Below are 23,111 nucleotides of genomic sequence, written 5' to 3'. Positions count from 1 at the left end.
TAACGTTTTGATTCAGACAGATTTGACTAATATATTAAGGCATGTAAAAAACTATTGTGTTAAAAAAGTATTTTGAAATATCGTAACAATATTGATATTGCAGTACTTACAAGCTGTATCGTATACCACAGTATTGGATAAGGAAACATGTATTTACAAGGTTTATTTCCACAAACACCACTGCAGTGCATAATTTAAGGCGCGTATCAAACCACTAACACTGTAAAATAATGAACACCTTATAACACCAGGGTTTATCCCATTAATCAATACGAGGAAATAAATAAATAAAAAAAAATTGATTTGAATCTTAGTCCTTTTAACTAATAGATATCCCCGTCTCTGCGGTGCTGATTCGTCTCTTTTCGCTCCAGAGCCTGTGTCGGCGAGCTCCGGGGGAAAGTGGGTCTGAGTAAGTGATGAGGAGTTTGGAGAGAGATGGAAAAGCTGTGGAGATCAAGTCGGGAAATATTGGCAAAGGCGCGGAACGAAGACGGCGTTTGCACAGAAGTGCGTCTGGATCCTGGTCTCAAGCCTTAAAGAAGCTGCCTCACGTAAAGGTACATTTATTAGAATTCATTACCGTATTCCCAGCCAAAATGCATAATAGAGAAGAAACATATATATATATATATATATATAAGTTGCATTTTTGGGGGACATTTATTTGCTAAAGTCCAAGACCAAGAACAGACATTTAATCTTTAAATGCAGTTTAAAATAATAACAGATTAGAGAACATGGTGAATAGGTGTACGTATGCTAACGCTAACACCTTCAGCTACATGATGTATGCTAACGCTAACACCTTCAGCTACATGAGGCACAGACAGAACTGTGGTAAGTGTCTGGTATGTTAACGTAACATATGAACAGTTATTCAGATAACTATAGCATAAAGAACATGCTAACAAGTTTACCAAAGCATCAGTTTTACCCCAAATCACTAAATCCACTGAATTCTTCTTCCTCTGTGTCACTTCTAAACAACTCCACAAACTCCAGAGGAAGAGGAAGTGACGATTCTTCTTCTGCGTCGCTTAGAGCCTAGAGCGCCCTCTTGTGGTTGTCAGTGTGAATCACACATCACATATACGTCGAAAAACTATGTAAAAAGGTGCGACTTATAATTCGGAAAATACGGTTGAAAATCCTTGCTGTGCTGTTGCTCAGAGCAGGATCCCCGAGGCCCATTTGTCATATTGCGTGAGGTTTTTTCCACACATAACAGTGCCCAGAACTTAGTCCCAATAACCCACCAGTCCTATTTAGTCAGAGGAACCACCCAACTCAAACTCAATTAACAATTAAACTCAATTTTCACCACAGTTATTCTGAACGTGGATTGTAGTTGTGGAGCTGCTGTGTCCAAGCAATTTCTCCTGTGAATAAACAAACTTTGCCTTAGTCTGAGAATGAATGACACATATTTCAACACAAAGGCACAAAGGTTCCCAGTCCCTAGTTCCTACGCTGTGCGAACGTGAATCAAATGGAGATTGGAATTTGGAAAATAAAGTACCAGGAACAGAAAAAGGTTCTTACATTCATTCTCAAACTTAGACAAAATACATTGATCCACAGGGGAAATTACTTTACACAGCAGCTCAAAAACACAATAATTAGTGCAGTCATTAAAATTCTGTGGTAATAGTTCATTTTAATTTCATTCTGTTTGAGTTTCTTATGGATCAGTTTTGTGTGCATGGTTTACGGCGCTGAATAGAAGTACGACGTGGGAGGAAAAGAATTTTAACTCACCCCGTTTAATAACATATTAAAATATACAACACAAACGAACACGTCAGAGCCACTTTCAGCTTCTGCCGCGGCGCGAGCAAAGAAGACATCGAGGTTCCTCTGACCAAAGGGACTGCGAGATTATAGGGACTTGAAAATGTGACGCGACAGTGAGACATTGTCGGTGGTCGCGCCACAAAGTCTGCGCTTCATAAAACTGATACAAGAGTGTGGAAAAGGCTCCCGAGATATCGCTTACACGTGCGGAATCGAGCGCGAACAGAAAACGAGTAAAACACCGGTGACTGACAACGAGCAAAGCTACGACGTTGGCAAAAGGTCGTTCTCGTCGACTTGATCTCAGCCCAACAACTTTTAAAGAACTGACAAATCATTAAAAGCGCAGTTACGAGATGGAACCACCACGAGCTCAATAAACTGTCCGTCACGTTCACGACAGTCGCTCGACAACAATATCCGTCTGTGATGCGCCGTAAAGCCCCAAAGGGTCGATTAACACTGCAAATAAAAGTGTAATTAACACGTGGGGCTGATGAAGCCTCAGGCCAGAGCAGAGCCACCGCCGCTCTGAAGGACACAACACCAGGGAAATCACAAGCATTACACCTGCCAATCACTCAAATGTCAGGTACAGAGGAGGAGGAGGAGGAGGAGGAGGAAGAGGAGGAGGAGGAGGAAGAGGAAGAGGAGGAGGAAGAGGAGGAGGAGGAGGAAGAGGAAGAGGAGGAGGAAGAGGAGGAGGAGGAGGAGGGGGAAGAGGAGAGGGAAGAGGAAGAGAGGAGGAGGAGGAAGAGGAGGAGAGGGAAGAGGAAGAGAGGAGGAGGAGGAGGAAGAGGAGGAGAGGGAAGAGGAAGAGAGGAGGAGGAGGAGGAAGAGGAGGAGGAGGAGGAGGAAGAGGAAGAGGAAGAGGAGGAGGAAGAGGAGGAGGAAGAGGAGGGGGAAGAGGAGGAGGAGGAGGAAGAGGAAGAGGAGGAGGAAGAGGAGGAGGAGGAGGAGGAGGAGGGGGAAGAGGAGAGGGAAGAGGAAGAGAGGAGGAGGAGGAGGAGGAAGAGGAGGAGAGGGAAGAGGAAGAGAGGAGGAGGAGGAGGAAGAGGAGAGGGAAGAGGAAGAGAGGAGGAGGAGGAGGAAGAGGAGGAGGAGGAAGAAGAGGAGGAGGAAGAGGAAGAGAGGAGGAGGAGGAGGAAGAGGAGGAGAGGGAAGAGGAAGAGAGGAGGAGGAGGAGGAAGAGGAGGAGGAGGAAGAAGAGGAGGAGGAAGAGGAAGAGAGGAGGAGGAGGAGGAAGAGGAGGAAGAGGAAGAGGAGGAGGAGGAGGAAGAGGAGGAGGAGGAGGAGAGGAGGAGGAAGAGGAGGAGGAGAGCAGGAGGAGGAAGAGAGGAGGAGGAGGAGGAAGAGGATGAGGAGGAAGAGGAAGAGGAGGAGGAAGAGGAAGAAGAGGATGAGGAGGAAGAGGAGGAGGAGGAGAGGAGGAGGAGGAAGAGAGGAGGAGGAAGAGGAGGACAAGGAGGATGAAGAGGAGGAGGAGGAACAGGAGGAGGAGGAAGAGGAGGAGGAGGAGGAAGAGGAGGAGGAAGGGGAGGAAGAGGAGGAAGAGGAGGAGGAAGAGGAGGAAGAAGAGGAGGGAGGAGGAAGAGGATGAGGAAGAGGAGGAAGATGAGGACAAAGAGGAGGAGGAAAAGGACGAGGAAGAGGAGGAGGAGGAAGAGGAGGACGAGGAGGTAGACGAGGAGGTAGATGAGGAGGAGGAGGCGTAGGAGTTGAAGGAGCCAGGTGAGAGGAAGGATCCCTCAGGCTCTAACAGGACAAACATGTAAAGTGCAGTTTACACCTGGTGTTTGAGTGTTTGAGGAGTCGATCGGCAAAAGCAGAAAAGTGGCATCAAAATAAATAAAAACATCAGACGAGAGTTTGTAATTTACTCTGAATCAAACACTCGACATTGATCATTGATGTGTCGGTGAGCGAGGGTTTTCTTTAGTCTGGAATGTTTGTTAAGAAAAACAATTACACACACAAATAAGTCAATATATTTGTGGGATTTTATTAAGTTTCTGAGTTTATTACATTTAAAACCTTTGGATTGTGTTCGTGCCTCAAAACTGTGAAGGAACGTGAGACACTGCTTAATGCCATACTCTGGAACATTCTGAGCATCGCATGGAAACAATAAACAAACAAATGAATTCATCTAAATCGTTAATGTTGTTTGAATATTGAGTGTAAAATGCCGGAAAAATAACTGATTAAAAGTTAAAAATGTAAAAAGTCATGTGTATAAAGTGATATTTCTGCAATTTTGTGATCAATTTGACGGACATGTCCCATCTGTCTGCCAATTAAACCTCATGAAATACATTTAAAGACACATTTTAACACATTTACATCGAATTGACATGAATATGGTCTGAATATCGTTATCGGGACGCTCCAAAAAGACATCTCGATATGAGTTTTTGTCAATATCGCTCGGCCTTCCTCCTCCTTTATCACACAGCGTCCGTCTAATGAAGCGTTTCACTCTTCGCCGCTCCCACATGCAGTGACTTCATCTGATCTTCGCCCGATTAAACTTCGCAGCACGTCGTCGACCGGCTCCTCGTTTCCTCTGATTAGATTTGGAGGGCGGGGCTAGACGGGCGGGGCGCGTCGTCCGTGGCGACAGTCCGACGCAGGTTACGACCCGGGGTGATGGTGAAACTCCGCACTCTCATGATGGGAGCGGCTGCAGTTTACCCGTCGCCTCTGTGGGCGGTCCGCCATTAAAACCAGCTCCAATTTCAGACGGCGCGCTTCGGTCCGCGGCCCTATCTCGTAATCCGATGACGCTCCTCCGTGATGGCGGTCGTTTGGTATTCCACGGGGAGATTTGGGACATTTCTTTTTCCTCCCGCAGAAAGGTTTTGAGCGGACAGGATTCAGATTACAGGCGCTGGTTTAATACGTGATTTTAGCCATAAATATATATATAAGTTGCATTTTTGAGGGACATTTATTTGCTAAAGTCCAAGACCAAGAACAGACATTTAATCTTGAAATGCAGTTTAAATAATAACAGATGAGAGAACATGGTGAATAGGTGTACGTAAGCTAACGCTAACACCTTCAGCTACATGACGTATGCTAACGCTAACACCTTCAGCTACATGAGGCACAGACAGAACTGTGGTAAGTGTCTGGTATGTTAACGTAACATATGAACAGTTATTCAGATAACTATAGCATAAAGAACATGCTAACAAGTTTACCAAAGCATCAGTTTTACCCCAAATCACTAAATCCATTGAATTCTTCTTCCTCTGTGTCACATCTAAACAACTCCACAAACTCCAGAGGAAGAGGAAGTGCAGATTCTTCTTCTGTGTCGCTTAGAGCCTAGAGCGCCCTCTTGTGGTTGTCATGTGAAATGCAGTTGCCAGTGTGAAAATAACGTCGGAAAACTATGTAAAAAGGTGCAATTTATAATCCGGAAAATACGGTCGAAAATCCTTGTTGTGCTGTTGCTCAGAGCAGGTTCCCCGAGGCCCATTCTAGACTTGACTGGTTCAGCCTTGTCCATGTTTAGTTCCGGGTTTAGTCCCCATTTAGTCCCAATTAAAACCTGGTATTTGTGCATGTTTTGAATTGTGTCGATTGTAAATGCAGCAGCACTCTTTCTTTTTTATTGCTAATCATTGTCTCCAGTGATGTTCAAAAGTAACAGAGTAATATATATATTTTTTGAGTCAATACAATGTTTGTCTCTGTGAAAAACATCCGCATCAGCAGGAGCATTGCCACAGTTACTGGAGAAAGTAGCACATTCAAGGCAGACGTACGAGATTGAGATGGCTTTGATTTATTTGATCGATTTTAAGATGACTTTGTGGCTCAATCGTGGAACAATTGTCAACAAGAAAGTAAAGGGCTGTAGTTGACTAAAGGAATTATGACTAAAAAGAGGGCGTGGCAAAAGCTTTTCAACAACAATTAAGTTAAAATAAAGTTAAATGATTGTGTCTGAGCCAAACTGCACTCACAAGACAACTACAGTATACAGAAAAGTACTTTTATATGTAAAAAGACAGATTAAACTCATATTTCACTCCTGAATCTTCATCTAACTCACTCCATAGCTTCCCCTTTTTGCAGTTCTTATTATTTAAATTAAATGATTAGTCGATAGATAAACATTTTGGCCGAGTGAGACCCCATCGACCGCTTAAGTACAAGTCTGGTCTTAAATTGAGCCTGTTTTAGTCTGTATGTGGACTTGGTTTGGTCTTGTTCTAGTCCTCGTTCAGTCCTGACCCAGTCCAGGTTTAGTTTCGGGTTTAGTCCCTTGTGACGTGGTGAAAGTTCAAGTGTGAACGATTTACCGGTAATTATGAAGTAGTTTCTGAGCATGAATCATTCTTTATAAACTGTTTGTCTTTATGAGACTCTGTTGATGCTTCATTAAGGTTATTAAACGTGTAGTTATTATAAAGTGCTGCCAGTCAATGCCAAACATCAGCATATGACAATACTGAGGAATCAAAAAGTACACATTTTCATTAAAAGAAATACGAATACATTGCTTATATTCATATCTGCACATACCACAGTTCAAGCTGTGGTGGAGCAAAAATAGTAACTGTTCTTATGTTTATATAAGAGGATTTCAGCTCACTTTAATATAAAACTCATTAATAGTGGCATCAGATAAGACCATAAACACTTTAAAACACCTGCCACTTTAATAATTCACGTAAATTATACTTCATTCAATCACTTCACTTTAATAATTCACGTAAATTATACTTCATCTATTCCACTGTTTGCGCTGCTAGTTTGCACTCCTGTTCTGATCTCTTTGAATATATATATTGTATTTAACTTTTAGACAAGACATTACTATCATTTTATTTTGCATGCCCTTATTTTTATTTTACATCGTCTATACTTTATTATTATTGTTTTTGATTGTTCGATGTTGCACTTTACAGCCAAAGCAAGTTTCTAGTTTGGGAATTGTGTCCACCAACAATGGCAGTAAAACCTTTTCTGATACCGCGATACTTACCGCAGTATTACTCGGTATCGGATCGAACACAATCATTATCGCACATACACGGTAAAAGTCAAAATAAAAACCTTTTGGCCGAAGCGTTAACGTCGAGCCTTGTTTTTCGCCGTGAGCTCCGGAACAGCACTTTTACACTGTTTCCATCAGTATTTAATGTACTTATCATGTCTGTTGCAGAAGAAGAGAACACAAACCCGCCCATCGCTGCCTCTCGTGCGTTACATATATTCCTAATGTCTGTGTCTATTTCCTGTATTGATCTGACGCTAATGCGGCCTGTCGGCTTTAAAAGACAGAGAGAGAGACTGGAAATGCTATGGGAGCACAGTTATCGTTACGCAACATCCATTTAGGAACGAATAAACATCTAAAGGTGTAGCCAACAGAATAACACACTTTTTCAGAGTCTAAAATTGAAAATATTAAGTTTGTTTTGTCCCATGTTTTGGCCTCGTGGTGATCCTGGTTTACATATTGGTTACTGACTGACTGTTTACTGTGTTTTTTATCTTACTGTGTAACTTTTAACACCAAATACAAAAAGCAGAAGCTGCATTTAAATTGGCCTCGCCCACAGTGCGTCTGTCAACCCACGATGATCTCTGAAAATACTTTTCAAGTTGACAATTAAAAATCTTAAGACTCGAACTTAAAAGCACCAGTACATAACCACCTTTACAGTGCACAGAGAAGAAGAAGTGTTCAGAGGTTTGTTGAAGTGTACAGAGGTTTGATGAAGTGCACAGAGGTTTGTTGAAGTGTACAGAGGTTTGATGAAGTGCACAGAGGTTTGTTGAAGTGTACAGAGGTTTGATGAAGTGCACAGAGGTTTGTTGAAGTGTACAGAGGTTTGATGAAGTGCACAGAGGTTTGTTGAAGTGTACAGAGGTTTGATGAAGTGCACAGAGGCTTGATGAAGTGTACAGAGGTTTGATGAAGTGTACAGAGGTTTGATGAAGTGCACCGAGGTTTGATGAAGTGTACAGGGGTTTGTTGAAGTGTTCAGAGGTTTGATGAAGTGTACAGAGGTTTGATGAAGTGCACAGAGGCTTGATGAAGTGCACAGAGGTTTGTTGAAGTGTACAGAGGTTTGATGAAGTGCACAGAGGTTTGATGAAGTGTACAGAGGTTTGATGAAGTGTACAGAGGTTTGATGAAGTGTACAGAGGTTTGATGAAGTGCACAGAGGTTTGTTGAAGTGTACAGAGGTTTGATGAAGTGCACAGAGGTTTGATGAAGTGTACAGAGGTTTGATGAAGTGTACAGAGGTTTGATGAAGTGTACAGAGGTTTGATGAAGTGTACAGAGGTTTGATGAAGTGCACCGAGGTTTGATGAAGTGTACAGGGGTTTGTTGAAGTGTTCAGAGGTTTGATGAAGTGTACAGAGGTTTGATGAAGTGCACAGAGGCTTGATGAAGTGCAAAGGGGTTTGTTGAAGTGTTCAGAGGTTTGTTGAAGTGTACAGAGGTTTGTTGAAGTGCACCGAGGTTTGTTGAAGTGCACAGAGGTTTGTTGAAGTGTACAGAGGTTTGTTGAAGTGCACAGAGGTTTGATGAAGTGCAGAGAGGCTTGATGAAGTGTACAGAGGTTTGTTGAAGTGTACATAGGTTTGATGAAGTGTACAGAGATTTGTTGAAGTGTACAGAGGTTTGATGAAGTGTACAAAGGTTTGTTGAAGTGCACCGAGGTTTGTTGAAGTGCACAGAGGTTTGTTGAAGTGTACAGAGGTTTGTTGAAGTGTACAGAGGTTTGTTGAAGTGTACAGAGGTTTGATGAAGTGTACAGAGGTTTGATGAAGTGTACAGAGGTTTGTTGAAGTGTACAGAGGTTTGTTGAAGTGTACAGAGGTTTGTTGAAGTGTACAGAGGTTTGATGAAGTGTACAGAGGTTTGTTGAAGTGTACATAGGTTTGATGAAGTGTACATAGGTTTGATGAAGTGCACAGAGGTGTGTTGAAGTGTACAGAGGTTTGTTGAAGTGTACATAGGTTTGATGAAGTGTACATAGGTTTGATGAAGTGTACAGAGGTTTGTTGAAGTGTACATAGGTTTGATGAAGTGTACATAGGTTTGATGAAGTGCACAGAGGCTTGATGAAGTGTACAGAGGTTTGATGAAGTGTACAGAGGTTTGATGAATTGTACAGAGGCTTGATGAAGTGTACAGAGGTGTGTTGAAGTGTACAGAGGTGTGTTGAAGTGTACAGAGGTGTGTTGAAGTGTACAGAGGTTTGATGAAGTGTACAGAGGCTTGATGAAGTGTACAGAGGTGTGTTGAAGTGTACAGAGGTCTGATGAAGTGCACAGAGGCTTGATGAAGTGTACAGAGGTGTGTTGAAGTGTACAGAGGTTTGATGAAGTGCACAGAGGCTTGATGAAGTGTACAGAGGTGTGTTGAAGTGTACAGAGGTGTGTTGAAGTGTACAGAGGTTTGTTGAAGTGTACAGAGGTTTGATGAAGTGTACAGAGGCTTGATGAAGTGTACAGAGGTGTGTTGAAGTGTACAGAGGTTTGATGAAGTGTACAGAGGTTTGATGAAGTGTACAGAGGTGTGTTGAAGTGTACAGAGGTGTGTTGAAGTGTACAGAGGTTTGATGAAGTGCACAGAGGTTTGATGAAGTGTACAGAGGTGTGTTGAAGTGTACAGAGGTTTGATGAAGTGTACAGAGGTGTGTTGAAGTGTACAGAGGTTTGATGAAGTGTACAGAGGTTTGATGAAGTGTACAGAGGCTTGATGAAGTGTACAAAGGTTTGATGAAGTGTACAGAGGTGTGTTGAAGTGTACAGAGGTGTGTTGAAGTGTACAGAGGTTTGATGAAGTGTACAGAGGCTTGATGAAGTGTACAGAGGTGTGTTGAAGTGTACAGAGGTTTGATGAAGTGTACAGAGGTTTGATGAAGTGTAGAGAGGTGTGTTGAAGTGTACAGAGGTTTGATGAAGTGTACAGAGGTTTGATGAAGTGTAGAGAGGTGTGTTGAAGTGTACAGAGGTGTGTTGAAGTGTACAGAGGTTTGATGAAGTGCACAGAGGTTTGATGAAGTGTACAGAGGTGTGTTGAAATGTACAGAGGTTTGATGAAGTGTACAGAGGTGTGTTGAAGTGTACAGAGGTTTGATGAAGTGTACAGAGGTTTGATGAAGTGTACAGAGGCTTGATGAAGTGTAAAAAGGTTTGATGAAGTGTACAGAGGTGTGTTGAAGTGTACAGAGGTTTGATGAAGTGTACAGAGGTGTGTTAAAGTGTACAGAGGTTTGATGAAGTGTACAGAGGTTTGATGAAGTGTACAGAGGCTTGATGAAGTGTACAAAGGTTTGTTGAAGTGTACAGAGGTGTGTTGAAGTGTGCAGAGGTTTGATGAAGTGTACAGAGGCTTGATGAAGTGTACAGAGGTGTGTTGAAGTGTACAGAGGTTTTTTGAAGTGTACAGAGGTTTGATGAAGTGTACAGAGGTGTGTTGAAGTGTACAGAGGTTTGATGAAGTGTACAGAGGTTTGATGAAGTGTACAGAGGTTTGATGAAGTGTACAGAGGTTTGATGAAGTGTACAGAGGTTTGATGAAGTGTACAGAGGTTTGATGAAGTGTACAGAGGCTTGATGAAGTGTACAGAGGTTTGATGAAGTGTACAGAGGTTTGATGAAGTGTACAGAGGTTTGTTGAAGTGTACAGAGGTGTGTTGAAGTGTACAGAGGTTTGATGAAGTGTACAGAGGTTTGTTGAAGTGTACAGAGGTTTGATGAAGTGTACAGAGGTTTGTTGAAGTGTACAGAGGTTTGATGAAGTGTACAGAGGTGTGTTGAAGTGTACAGAGGCTTGATGAAGTGTACAGAGGTTTGTTGAAGTGTACAGAGGTTTGATGAAGTGTACAGAGGTTTGATGAAGTGTACAGAGGTGTGTTGAAGTGTACAGAGGTGTGTTGAAGTGTACAGAGGTTTGATGAAGTGCACAGAGGTTTGATGAAGTGTACAGAGGTGTGTTGAAATGTACAGAGGTTTGATGAAGTGTACAGAGGTTTGATGAAGTGTACAGAGGCTTGATGAAGTGTACAAAGGTTTGATGAAGTGTACAGAGGTGTGTTGAAGTGTACAGAGGTTTGATGAAGTGTACAGAGGTGTGTTGAAGTGTACAGAGGTTTGATGAAGTGTACAGAGGTTTGATGAAGTGTACAGAGGCTTGATGAAGTGTACAAAGGTTTGTTGAAGTGTACAGAGGTGTGTTGAAGTGTGCAGAGGTTTGATGAAGTGTACACAGGCTTGATGAAGTGTACAGAGGTGTGTTGAAGTGTACAGAGGTTTTTTGAAGTGTACAGAGGTTTGATGAAGTGTACAGAGGTGTGTTGAAGTGTACAGAGGTTTGATGAAGTGTACAGAGGTTTGATGAAGTGTACAGAGGTGTGTTGAAGTGTACAGAGGTTTGATGAAGTGTACAGAGGTTTGATGAAGTGTACAGAGGTTTGATGAAGTGTACAGAGGCTTGATGAAATGTACAGAGGTTTGATGAAGTGTACAGAGGTTTGATGAAGTGTACAGAGGTTTGATGAAGTGTACAGAGGTTTGATGAAGTGTACAGAGGCTTGATGAAGTGTACAGAGGTTTGATGAAGTGTACAGAGGTTTGATGAAGTGTACAGAGGTTTGTTGAAGTGTACAGAGGTTTGTTGAAGTGTACAGAGGTTTGATGAAGTGTACAGAGGTTTGTTGAAGTGTACAGAGGTTTGATGAAGTGTACAGAGGTTTGTTGAAGTGTACAGAGGTTTGATGAAGTGTACAGAGGTGTTTTGAAGTGTACAGAGGTTTGATGAAGTGCACAGAGGTGTGTTGAAGTGTACAGAGGTGTGTTGAAGTGTACAGAGGTTTGATGAAGTGTACAGAGGTGTGTTGAAGTGTACAGAGGTGTGTTGAAGTGTACAGAGGTTTGATGAAGTGTACAGAGGCTTGATGAAGTGTACAGAGGTTTGATGAAGTGTACAGAGGTGTGTTGAAGTGTACAGAGGTTTGATGAAGTGTACAGAGGTGTGTTGAAGTGTACAGAGGTGTGTTGAAGTGTACAGAGGTTTGATGAAGTGTACAGAGGTGTGTTGAAGTGTACAGAGGTTTGATGAAGTGTACAGAGGCTTGATGAAGTGTACAGAGGTGTGTTGAAGTGTACAGAGGTTTGATGAAGTGTACAGAGGTGTGTTGAAGTGTACAGAGGTTTGATGAAGTGTACAGAGGCTTGATGAAGTGTACAGAGGTGTGTTGAAGTGTACAGAGGTTTGATGAAGTGTACAGAGGTGTGTTGAAGTGTACAGAGGTGTGTTGAAGTGTACAGAGGTTTGATGAAGTGTACAGAGGTTTGTTGAAGTGTACAGAGGTTTGTTGAAGTGTACAGAGGTTTGATGAAGTGTACAGAGGTTTGTTGAAGTGTACAGAGGTTTGTTGAAGTGTACAGAGGTTTGATGAAGTGTACAGAGGTTTGTTGAAGTGTACAGAGGCTTGATGAAGTGTACAGAGGGAGGTGGATTGCAGGACGGGGCGGAGGAGACCGAGAGGATGTACTGATGTGAGATATGAGTGAGAAGGGCCTTTGATCTGAAGTGAATACAGAGGACACTGTAAAAACTCTGAGAGCAGAAGTAGAAGCTGCAGTAGCAGTAATGGAGGTAGTGGTGGTAATAAGCGTAATGTGACTATAGTAGAAGTCATGGAACAGAAACGTGTTGCTTAAATTGCTTAAAATTTTTACATTTAAAATCTTACATTGTTGTAACAATTTCCAGAAAACATCTCCTATTTTTTGCCATTTCTATGATTTTTGTGGATGGTTCTTCTTTTCAGTCATATCTAAGTATCGACTGTAAAGAGAAAACATATTTTGAAGCATCAAGTCATCTCAGTAAAAGGCCCATTCACAGCCCAGAGCGGGGACATGAATAAAACCAGAACGTTCCCAGAGCCACTGCTCATTTCTTTGGTGCGGAGCTTGGTTTCCAAGGTTACGATGTGCATTTAAGTTCGGTTTTGGTCCAACTCAAATGATGCAGCTGTAGTTATGGAAACCAGAGGGCCAGGTCAGAGGACACATTTCACTTCAATCTAGAGAACATGACTATATTTCAGATTCAGATCCCAACTTGTCCCCAGTTTGACCATTTACAATTGTCCTTTTTGGTCGGAAATGAATGACATAGGTAAAGGTAATTACACAACTGTTACCTAGCGACCATACTGTAAACACAGGCCAAAATCCATATAAAGCTGTTTTATAAATGAATATGACGTGTTGGCAGCTTTATCAGAAAATTATGTCAGTTGTGTGGAAGCTTTCAAAGGCACGTCGCTTTCTGATGACATCACAGAGGGATTCCGCTTTACAACTCAGATCGACTTCCTGTTATTCTGAAGTTCACAGATGTAAAACTATGATACATATTCACCACAGGTTCTGCACCACCGAACTAAGTCATAATTAGAAGAACAGAAGAGCAAAACGTGTGAATGAGTCAATCTGCACAAGGCGATTTATATTAATTATATGTGAACGAGGCTCAGGTCAAGTCCCGAGTCATTGACCTTCAAGTCCAAGTTGAGTCCCAAGTCTTAAGTCATTTTATCAAGTCAAGTCTGCTGCTCGATCAATATTGGGATTTAATTACAATGTCCAAAATCGAATAAGGATCAACGGGTGGCACAGATTATCACTATTTTACACACAAATGATACGTCATCTTCATGTTTAGAGGTGACAAAAACCTGGTAGTGTGAGCTGCAGAGTTTAGGACAAATGAAAGAAAACAGGCTAAAAGACACGGCAGAGTTCAGTTGGATTGTGTGGAATATAGTGTGATTTTTAACAGTGCATGTTTCAGTTCCCAACAGAAGAAAGAGAGAACTTCCAGACGGAGAGATAAAAGGCAATGGAAGAGAAAGTGCAAAGTGGAGGGGAGAGGAGATGGTATGAGACAGTGAAGAATCTCAAAGATGACAGCGATGGAGAGAGAGAGAGAGAGAGAGAGAGAGAGAGAGAGAGAGAGAAAGAGGGGAGCAGAAAGAGATAACAAAAAGGAAAGAGGAAGGGAGAAAGAATGGAGGAAATGGGAGAAAAGGAGAAGAAAGACGGTGAAGGAAGAGAGAGGGAGTATGGAGATTGAAAAAGGAAAGAGGATGAAGGATGAGGGTATAGGAAGAGAGAGAGAGAAAGAGAGGGTGACGGAAGAGTGACAAGCAGAGAGAGAACAGAAATAAAGAGAGAGAAAGGAAGAATGGGTTGAAAGGGGAGAGGGAGAGTGAAGAGAGAGCGGGAGAGGAAGGAGAGACGGTTAGAAAGAGAGAAAACAGAGAGAACAAAGTGAAGAGAGGGGACGAGGAAAATAGAGGAATGGAAAGAGAGAGAGAAAGAGAACGGAGGCGTAAATAGGGAAGGAAGGAAAGAAGAGAGCTGTGTGCAAAGAGATAGAGAGAGAGGCAGAGTGAAGGAGGGAGGGAAAGAAAAGAGAAATGAGCGATGGAGAAAGAGGAAAGAGCAGAAGAAAAGAAAGGTGGACTTCCAGAGACAGAAAACAGGAAATGAAAGAGACAGAGCGAAGGAGGGAGAGAAATAAGAGAAGAGAGAGATGCAGAAAGAGGAGAGAACGGTAGAAAAGAGAAGTGGACGTCCAGAGATAGAAAACAAGAAGCGAGAGAGACAAAGCAAAGGAGGGAGAGAAAAAAAAGAGAAGAGAGAGATGCAGAAAGAGGAGAGAGCAGTAGAAAAGAGAAGTGGACGTCCAGAGATAGAAAACAAGAAGCGAGAGAGACAAAGCAAAGGAGGGAGAGAAAAAAAAGAGAAGAGAGAGATGCAGAAAGAGGAGAGAGCAGTAGAAAAGAGAAGTGGACGTCCAGAGATAGAAAACAAGAAGCGAGAGAGACAAAGCAAAGGAGGGAGAGAAAAAAAAGAGAAGAGAGAGATGCAGAAAGAGGAGAGAGCGATAGAAAAGAGAGGTGGAGAAGAGCGATAAGAGCGGGACGTTAAAAGGATGCGAGTCTGCGAGCCGTTTGGGGATTTCTCCGCAGTGCCACGCTAAAGCAATTAGCATCGAATCCCTTCCACGAAAGACCGCAATAACACGGTTAGAGCGGGCGAGCCAGGCCCCACGGCCCCGGTTAGAGCTCCACTTTTAATTGGCACGTCAGGACAAGTGCACGAGCTCTCGCAGAAGTTTGGGTCCGCCGAGTGCACACGTCCCACACAAAACGAGACGGGGGAAGAGTAAACAGAGGAGTGGACTGAGCGCGCTGATAACAAAACTCCACTTTAAACGGATGGAAAGTTCACAGCGGACTGGAGCGCGGGAGAGAGTTTATTTCACTGTTTTTGGGGAGTTTATACGAGACAAAAGGACTTTCTAGTTGTTGGTATGAATGTAGAATTAAAGTGAATGTGACATGTTTGACTACGTATTTCCCTAACAAGATGAATACCGTATTTTCCGGACTATAAGTCAGAACTTTTTCATAGTTTTGGCCGACTTATACTCCAGAGCGATATGTGGTATTATTTGTTATTTACACACTGACAACCGCATTTCACATGTTGAGTATTTTCACACTGACAACCACAAGAGGGCGCTCTAGGCTCTAAGCGATGCAGAAGAAGAATCTGCACTTCCTCTTCCTCTGGAGTTTGTGGAGTTGTTTAGAAGTGACACAGAGGAAGAAGAATTCAATGGATTTAGTGATTTGGGGTAAAACTGATGCTTTGGTAAACTTGTTAGCATGTTCTTTATGCTATAGTTATCTGAATAACTGTTCATATGTTACGTTAACATACCAGACACTTACCACAGTTCTGTCTGTGCCTCATGTAGCTGAAGGTGTTAGCGTTAGCATACGTCATGTAGCTGAAGGTGTTAGCGTTAGCTTACGTACACCTATTCACCATGTTCTCTAATCTGTAATTATTTTAAAATACATATCAAGATTTAATGTCTGTTCTTGGTCTTAGATTTTATCAAATACATTTCCCCCAAAAATGCGACTTATACTCCAGTGCGACTTATATATAAATTAATTTCTTCTCTAATATGCATTTTTTTGGCCGGAAAATTTGGTAAATGTGCTGAAAAATGAACTCCTCAGCCAATTCTGAAGGTCTCAAACAAAGAAAAACGATGCCCTCAAATGGTAGTGAAGTAAAAGTAAGACATATACGGTACGTGCAGTGACGATGGACGACACGAATCCTCCGCTGAGATTAGCCTTTGTTAAAAAAGAAAGCAACACTAAAGCGCCAGAGGCCGAAGCCCTCTGACCACAAAGCCCTCTGACCACAGCCTGGGATCACACGTTTGCATGTGTAATAAAAGCTTATCTGTGACTCGTGCGACACAAAACCAGCTTTTCCCCTCAAACCGCTCGCACCTTTTCTCCTCCGAGCGTCAGTTCTTTGTGCAAAAGCTCAGGGGGCTCCACATCTGTCACTTACAACACGCTGCATCTGAACTCCCTCCACACAAACACGTCATGTCTCAGTCCTGGTTATTTTCGACCACAGAAATCCTGCTGACGAGATACTTCACTGAGGCGCAGATGTTTGCTCGACACAGAAAAACGACGTACCTTCAACATACGTGAGTGAAAACGTGGTAAAACCAGCACGGTCAAGTGTCAGCTGAATCACACTTTTTGAAATACAGTACAGTACACAACGTAAAACGATCAAATGAAGTGTGTTTTGTATTATTTCGCATACTGTCTCAGCACATGATCTAAACACTGCATAAAACCATCTAAACCATGAGTCTATTCTGAACCAGGAACAGCAGAAGCAGCGTAAGCAACAAGACACAAAAACATATCTGGCATCATGTTGAGACGGTTTTTGACTGAAGTGCGACGTTTAATTAAAACTGCACATCATTTTCTTAGAGCAAACACATCCTTCAGTTTGAACCATTTGAATACCATCTTAGCCTTGGTCGTTTCATTCTGTCATCATTTTCTTTCACACAAATACGTATTAAAAACTGTATTCTAAACGGCTCTTTGAAATCAAACTGAGATCTGGATCACACACACTAGTATTCTTTTTCTTGGGTTCGTTTTCACAGGCAGCAAAGCGATCGAAATCAAGATTAATATCCAAAGTGTATTACGCTTAAACTAAGACTAATTCAGCTCCTCTTTGGCAGCGTTTCACATTTGCCTCGTGCCTGTCCCGTCACGTTTCCCCTGCGTTCACCGCTGACACGCCGCCTCGCCGTGGCGTATTCCTCCAACCGCCGCTTCCCTCGCTTACCTTGAAAGATGGCGGCGTTCTGAATGATGAGGCGCTTGAGCTGCGAGCCCACCGACTGCAGGCCGGACTCCATGTTGCCCCGGGCGGCCACCAGGTAGCGCTCCTCCATCTTCCGGGAGCAGCAGGACGGGCCCTTGCTCTGGCAGACCTGCAGATCCGAGCCTGCGATGGAGAGAGAGACGTGAGGGTCAAAAGAGCCGTTTTGACTCGAGTAAAAGGGGCGGATGTGAACGTTAAACCATATTAAATAATCTGATTAAAGGGCACGTGACAAATGTTTACAATTTTAATATTTCGACTTTATTTGGTGTATTTGTACCTGTTGTACATGTAAATTATAGTTTTACGCCAATCGAGTAGATATATTTGTGGAGAAAACATTGAAAAATTTGTAGAAAATGACAGGAAGTGACATCACACTAGGGACACTAAATTGATCTATAATTTACACAACTTTTTTGACTTTCGAAACATTAATACAACAAAATAAAGTTGCTGTCACATATTTTTATTTGTCAAATTACATTTTTTTTGACATTATATGAGTTTTGGCCCAGTGATTTCTGGGTAATTTCCTTGTGTGATGTCATCAATTACAAACAGGAAGTGGCATTACAAACCTCAAAAATGTGCTATGCTGGGACAACATTTTCATATTATTTTGTAAAATTCTAAATATATTTATCTTCACTGCACTTTAAGTAAAAGCTTTGAAGTACCCGCTTCAAAATGCACTTCAAACATTATTTCACACAGATTTAGAAACTTATTTAAGAGTCAAATGTAGAGATAAAGAATTGTGACTGAATCAATAACTCCATTTCCCTGATCATTTTATTTATATATTTATGTTCGCTCAAAGCCGAGACCTGCAGGCAAAAACCTTCAGGCCAGTTCTAATCATAAATAAGAGAAGTACTTTCTACTTTCTACTTCTCAGTCTAGTAAAAAAAGTGGAGTAGAAAGTACAGATGTAGAGAAGCTCAAATGTAGAGAAGTAAAAGTCAAAAACATCCACTTTAAAATGTACTCTTCACAGTGCAATACTTTTACTTTTGTACTTTACTTTCTAACGCGTTTCAGAGTGATGAAAATACAGCACTGTGGCCATACAAAGAACAATTCAAAACAAAGTATTACATCTTTTAAATGGTCAAAAGTCATCAGAAAATATCACTTATAAAGAGGTAGATTAAAGGAGACACTTTTTTACCTTTTTACAAATATGTTTCCTCGTCATTATTTTACTCAAAGTTGTTTTTAGTCAGAGTTATTCCCGTTTTGTCCTGCAACGGAGGCTCCAGTGCTCAGAAAATTCCAGATTTCACCTAAAACTGTCAAATTGAATGAATGGAAATGAAGTTTTTTTGCGATTTCTGTCATGTCTTTGTGATTTTAATGCATTTTTCCCCCTGTTTTGTGAAGCACTTTGAATTGCCTCGTGTACGAATAAACAAATACAAATAAACTTGCACTGCCCCTTTTTAGACTCCGAGGGACATGTTGGATTCTAAAATGTAAATGCAAATGACAATAATACCTCTCAATTTATTTTCTGCTTTATTCTTTTTGTTGTTTACTGAAAAACACACATATATATACACACAAATAACCATCATTTACTTCACATAAGACAGTATTTTGTCAGGTCGGAGAAGGATGTTAGTGTCACAAAAACAGGAGCAACATAAAACAATGAATAATAAAATAATAATAATAGCAACGTCTATAAAGTGAAATATGGCAAGAATTAGTTAAGAATTTACTAATAAATAAGGTAAAAATAACCTTGGTTTCGATAAGAACACAGATATTTACACATAAATTGTATGTTCTTCTTTGATTATTCCTTCTACACAACTAATTGAACTCACACTAATCACACCTTATTTTAATCCGATTTAAAACATCATTTATGCCGATAAGAAAAACAGAAATAAGGAGCGCTGCGTGGGTAATTAAATGTAAAAAAAACATTCAAATTACCACAGGTGCTCAATTATTTATCCCTCGTTTAAGGTTGGAATAAAGATTAGATGGTCAAGGTTGAGGTTTTGTGAGTTTTCAAAGCAGTTTGTTCCGTCTATTTCTTTCTACAAACGACATGTGTAATTAAACGGCTTAAATGATTCCCTTTTATAATATCCACATTCTTTATTAACATTTGAGATGACGAAACACGCGTGGAAAATGGCGACACAATCGAGCACAGTGTGACGTTCGGTCCGTGCTGTTTTACCCACACAATCTCACAAGTGATTAGATATAATTGTTTTATTTTAAAGCTTTCATCTTGACGATTATTTGTTTTCTCCTCGACGTGAAAGGAAACGACACAGATTGAAATGACAGACATGAAATGAAGGATTTGATTTTGAAGTGTGGAACAAGAGCGCATTGTTGTCGTGGAACTAAAATACCAAGCGCTCGTAATCGTAATAAAAACACACATTTTCACACAACAAAATGTCATTTTCAACTCAAATAAAAGCTGTTTCTTTCTGTACAAAAATCAACTTACAACAGTGTTTCCTCTTCATTAACTTATCAAAGTTGCATTTTGATTGATTCCTGTTTGAGTTCATCCCGTTTTGTGCTCAGTTTTCACCTACCCCCTAGCCCCGCCCACATCCCTGTACTTAGTAACGACCACATGTCAAACGAAGACGCCCGAGCGACACGCCTAGAGTTATGAAACGCCACTTTTTGAAAAGATAAAAACACGCAAAGAGAGAATCTGCTGCTTGTCACGGCCACAAAGAGGCGGGGCTTATCCGTATACAGAGGCGGAGCTCATCGGATGTACAGATTTTGTCGATTCAGGGCTCAATCTGCACGATCTAAACTCTTCAAACGCGTCTTCGGACCAGGTGAGGGTTTATAATGTTTAATCTGATTCATTTTTAAGATGTTTTGTCGTTTACGGCTTTTTTTAACGATAAAGACAAACTTCAAAAGCTAAATTTCAATCTTGTTGCAGTTTCTCCCCAGCCGTAACGACGTCCTCTACATATTTAGTCACACGATACAGAAGCCCTATTGTTACTTGCTCCAATGAGTAGTAAAAGTTTGACATCAGGTGGTGATTATAATATTTTTCGTTGCATGGAGCGATCTAGAGTTTGACATAAAACATCTAAACGCCTGCTGTTTACGCTGAATTAGACGCCGTTTTCTTTCCATTTGATCTCTATAAGTGTCTTTACCAGCTGCAGGCGGCGTTCAGAGCCGAGCAAAATAAACCCGAGCGTCGACGTGTTTTGAAGTGCATTGAATCCCTCCCCGCGAGGTCACGCCGTTTTCCCTCCGACATCGACCTGGCTCTCCGCTCCGGGCCGCCATTTTCACACCCGCGTGTTCGTTTTCAGGCGCGCCGATCGGAGCCGGCGGCGTCCGCGCGAACACGCCGGCCAAAACAGAAATGGATATGCGTAAACGCTTTGATTTTGATTTATTTTTTTGGACCCCCCGAGGTCGTTTGACAGGGAAAAGACGTCACACTTGCACACAGATTACATCACAAACTGGGACTGAATTAGCCCAGAACGGAACCCGGATTAGGACTAAACCGGGACGAGGCGAGGACCAAATAAAGTCGACGTCAGGACTAAAACAAGACCAAACCAACACGGTGAACTGAGGTGAAAGCAAGTGATACATCAAAGCCTTTAAAAAGTCCTTCAGTTTTGTGTTGTAGCTTGAGATGTACGATATCGACAACATAATTATGGCCGATACATAACAGTGATATTTGGAATCTACGCAAAATTAGAACGTATAGAAAGACTGCAATAAGTAGAAACATCGAGATTGTTCGCTTAATCGATAATATAATCACAATTTAATCTTAAAATTGTAAAAAATTATAATAATTGTGACCATTTTAGAAGCAAAATTAAGTTCTTTTTGGTTCAATTCATTGCTTAAATAATTGATCTAAATGTAAATACCTTTTTTTATCTGGCTGTTTTTGTCAAATTTAACTTTATTTTGTCTTTCAGGCGTTTAATTTTGTAAAGCCGGTCACAAACTCGAGGAACAGTCACATGTCAGACCTCGAGAATGAAAGAAAATTAAAGATTTCGCTGTTGTTTGGTCACAGTCTCAATAATCGTGAATAATCGTTAAATCGTGGGGGGGTTTTCTCACAGTAATCGCGACACTAAAAGTCAACATTGTGACATCCCTAGTAATAAGAAATCAAATCGACTAAAAAACAAACATGAACTTAACATAAACCGTTCTATCTTTAAAACATCATGATATTTCTGCAGTTTTGTGGTTAATTCTACAGTCGTACAGTAACACGTTCATGATGGACGGCAGAAAAATGAACAAACACGTGATTGTAATGCAGGAATAATGAGGGCTGAATTTAAATGTGATATATAACAGATAAACAGATATATAATTAAAGCAGCTCTTAAGATCAAAATGAGACCGCAGTGTGCCGTCTGTATCTGATTATACTGCGTTTTTTTCCTCCATGAAACAGGAAGTGCTACTGTTTGTTTGCTTTGGACAACTGCAAATTGTTTAAAATTAAATAAATTAAATAAAGAGGTTAAACATCAGGTTTTAAGATTGGCGGTTGTTTTCATTTAACGATCTTGTTCCAATGTCACGTCACCTGTTGCTGTCAGCCAATCACAGCCTGCTACCTTTGCCACTCACCCAATCACCTCTCAGTTCACAGCGTAAAGAACAGCAAGAATCAGCCTCTTCTTCTCCTCCTCAAAACCAACTCCATATTCTCCCACTAAATAGTTATAATCTGTAACACGCCAGGATCACTATTTCATATTTATGGGATTGTAATGTGCCATTTTCATGTAAAAGAAACTTCATAAAATGTACGAAAATGCAAGAAAAACTGTAAATACAAGTGTTTGTGGGATAATTTTTAATTTAGTTAATTTTATTGTATTTCTGTAATTTCTTTGTGATTTGAATGCATTTTTCCTGCTGTGAAGCACTTTGAATTGCCTTGTGTATGAAATGTGCTCTACAAATAAACTTGCCTTGCCTTGCCTAAATGAGAAGGGAAAATGCGAGGGTGGAACAAAAGTCGTGAAAGTACTGTACTTCAGTCAAATTTTTAGGTATTTTACGTTCAATACTTTTTACTTTTACTTACATCCGAGAGCAGGTATCTGTACTTTCTACTGGATTGCCAAAAGTACTTTCTGGTTTAAAATGGCCACAATGACCTCCAGCCGTGTTGTGAAAAAATATAAAAGTGACTCGATAAATTCAAGATCGATTTAGTTGCTTCTTTTGACCAAAATCAGCTTAATTCTTTATCAAGATCTATACACTTATGGCTTTAATGGTGCTCAAAATCTATGTGAAATACTCTAAAAGTATTTTTTTTCAACTGGTACGTCAATACTTTTACTTAAGTAACAAAACTGAGAGCTTCTTCCACCACTGGGAAAAGGATAACAGGGTTGAGCGCTCTTAAAAGTCAATTTCACACAATACGTCTCCTTTAAATCTCCCATTTCTGTCCTCTCAAATGCCAAAGTTTATCCATTCAACAACTCATCCATTTATCCATTTATCCTCGCTCGTGCCGCGCTTGAAATTAACCGACATGTGTTTGCTCCAAAAAGTCCATTGAAACGACTGAAAAAAAAAAAAGCGTTTCGAGAGCCAAGGCTGCGAGGAAACCAATTGAATTTGAGAAACGCCAATGGAATCGCACAATAAAAACTTCAAAATTCAGTCTGATCAAGGACGATGGGGGCTCAGCTGCAAAGACGGATGAGAGTCGGACAAAAACATTTAAATAAACAATTTAAACACATTTCCCCCCTATTTTATGGTGAATTAATCAGGAAAACAGGTAAATAAATGAAGAAGAAGAATCACATCTGCAGATTAAAGGTTGTTTTTGCAGCTTTTTGCTCATTTAAACATTTAAATTAAGGTTTAAAGTATGAACAGATTGGGAGGCCAGCTCCAGTTTTTTGCATGTATATTTTCCAACACGTCTCCGACACATTTGCAGTTAATTCCCGGTTCACGTCTTCAACACGATGCATCACAGACATAAA

General features: G+C 41.0%; 1 protein-coding gene across 1 annotated transcript in view; it reads right to left on the bottom strand.

Moving 5' to 3' along the window:
* The window catches only part of LOC140346404 (glypican-3-like), a 191,692-nt gene that overhangs the window by 136,066 nt on the left and 32,515 nt on the right, over positions 1-23,111 (bottom strand). Inside the window, exon 2 of the mRNA XM_072432446.1 lies at positions 17,053-17,214. Within this exon, the coding sequence (XP_072288547.1) occupies positions 17,053-17,214 (162 nt within the window). The remainder of the gene's footprint in view (positions 1-17,052; positions 17,215-23,111) is intronic.

Source organism: Eucyclogobius newberryi, unplaced genomic scaffold (genome assembly GCF_026437365.1).
Source record: "Eucyclogobius newberryi isolate DKJ021-1_F unplaced genomic scaffold, fEucNew1.0.hap1 SCAF_11, whole genome shotgun sequence".
NCBI lineage: Eukaryota > Metazoa > Chordata > Actinopteri > Gobiiformes > Gobiidae > Eucyclogobius > Eucyclogobius newberryi.
This window is presented reverse-complemented; position numbering and strand designations above follow the sequence as displayed.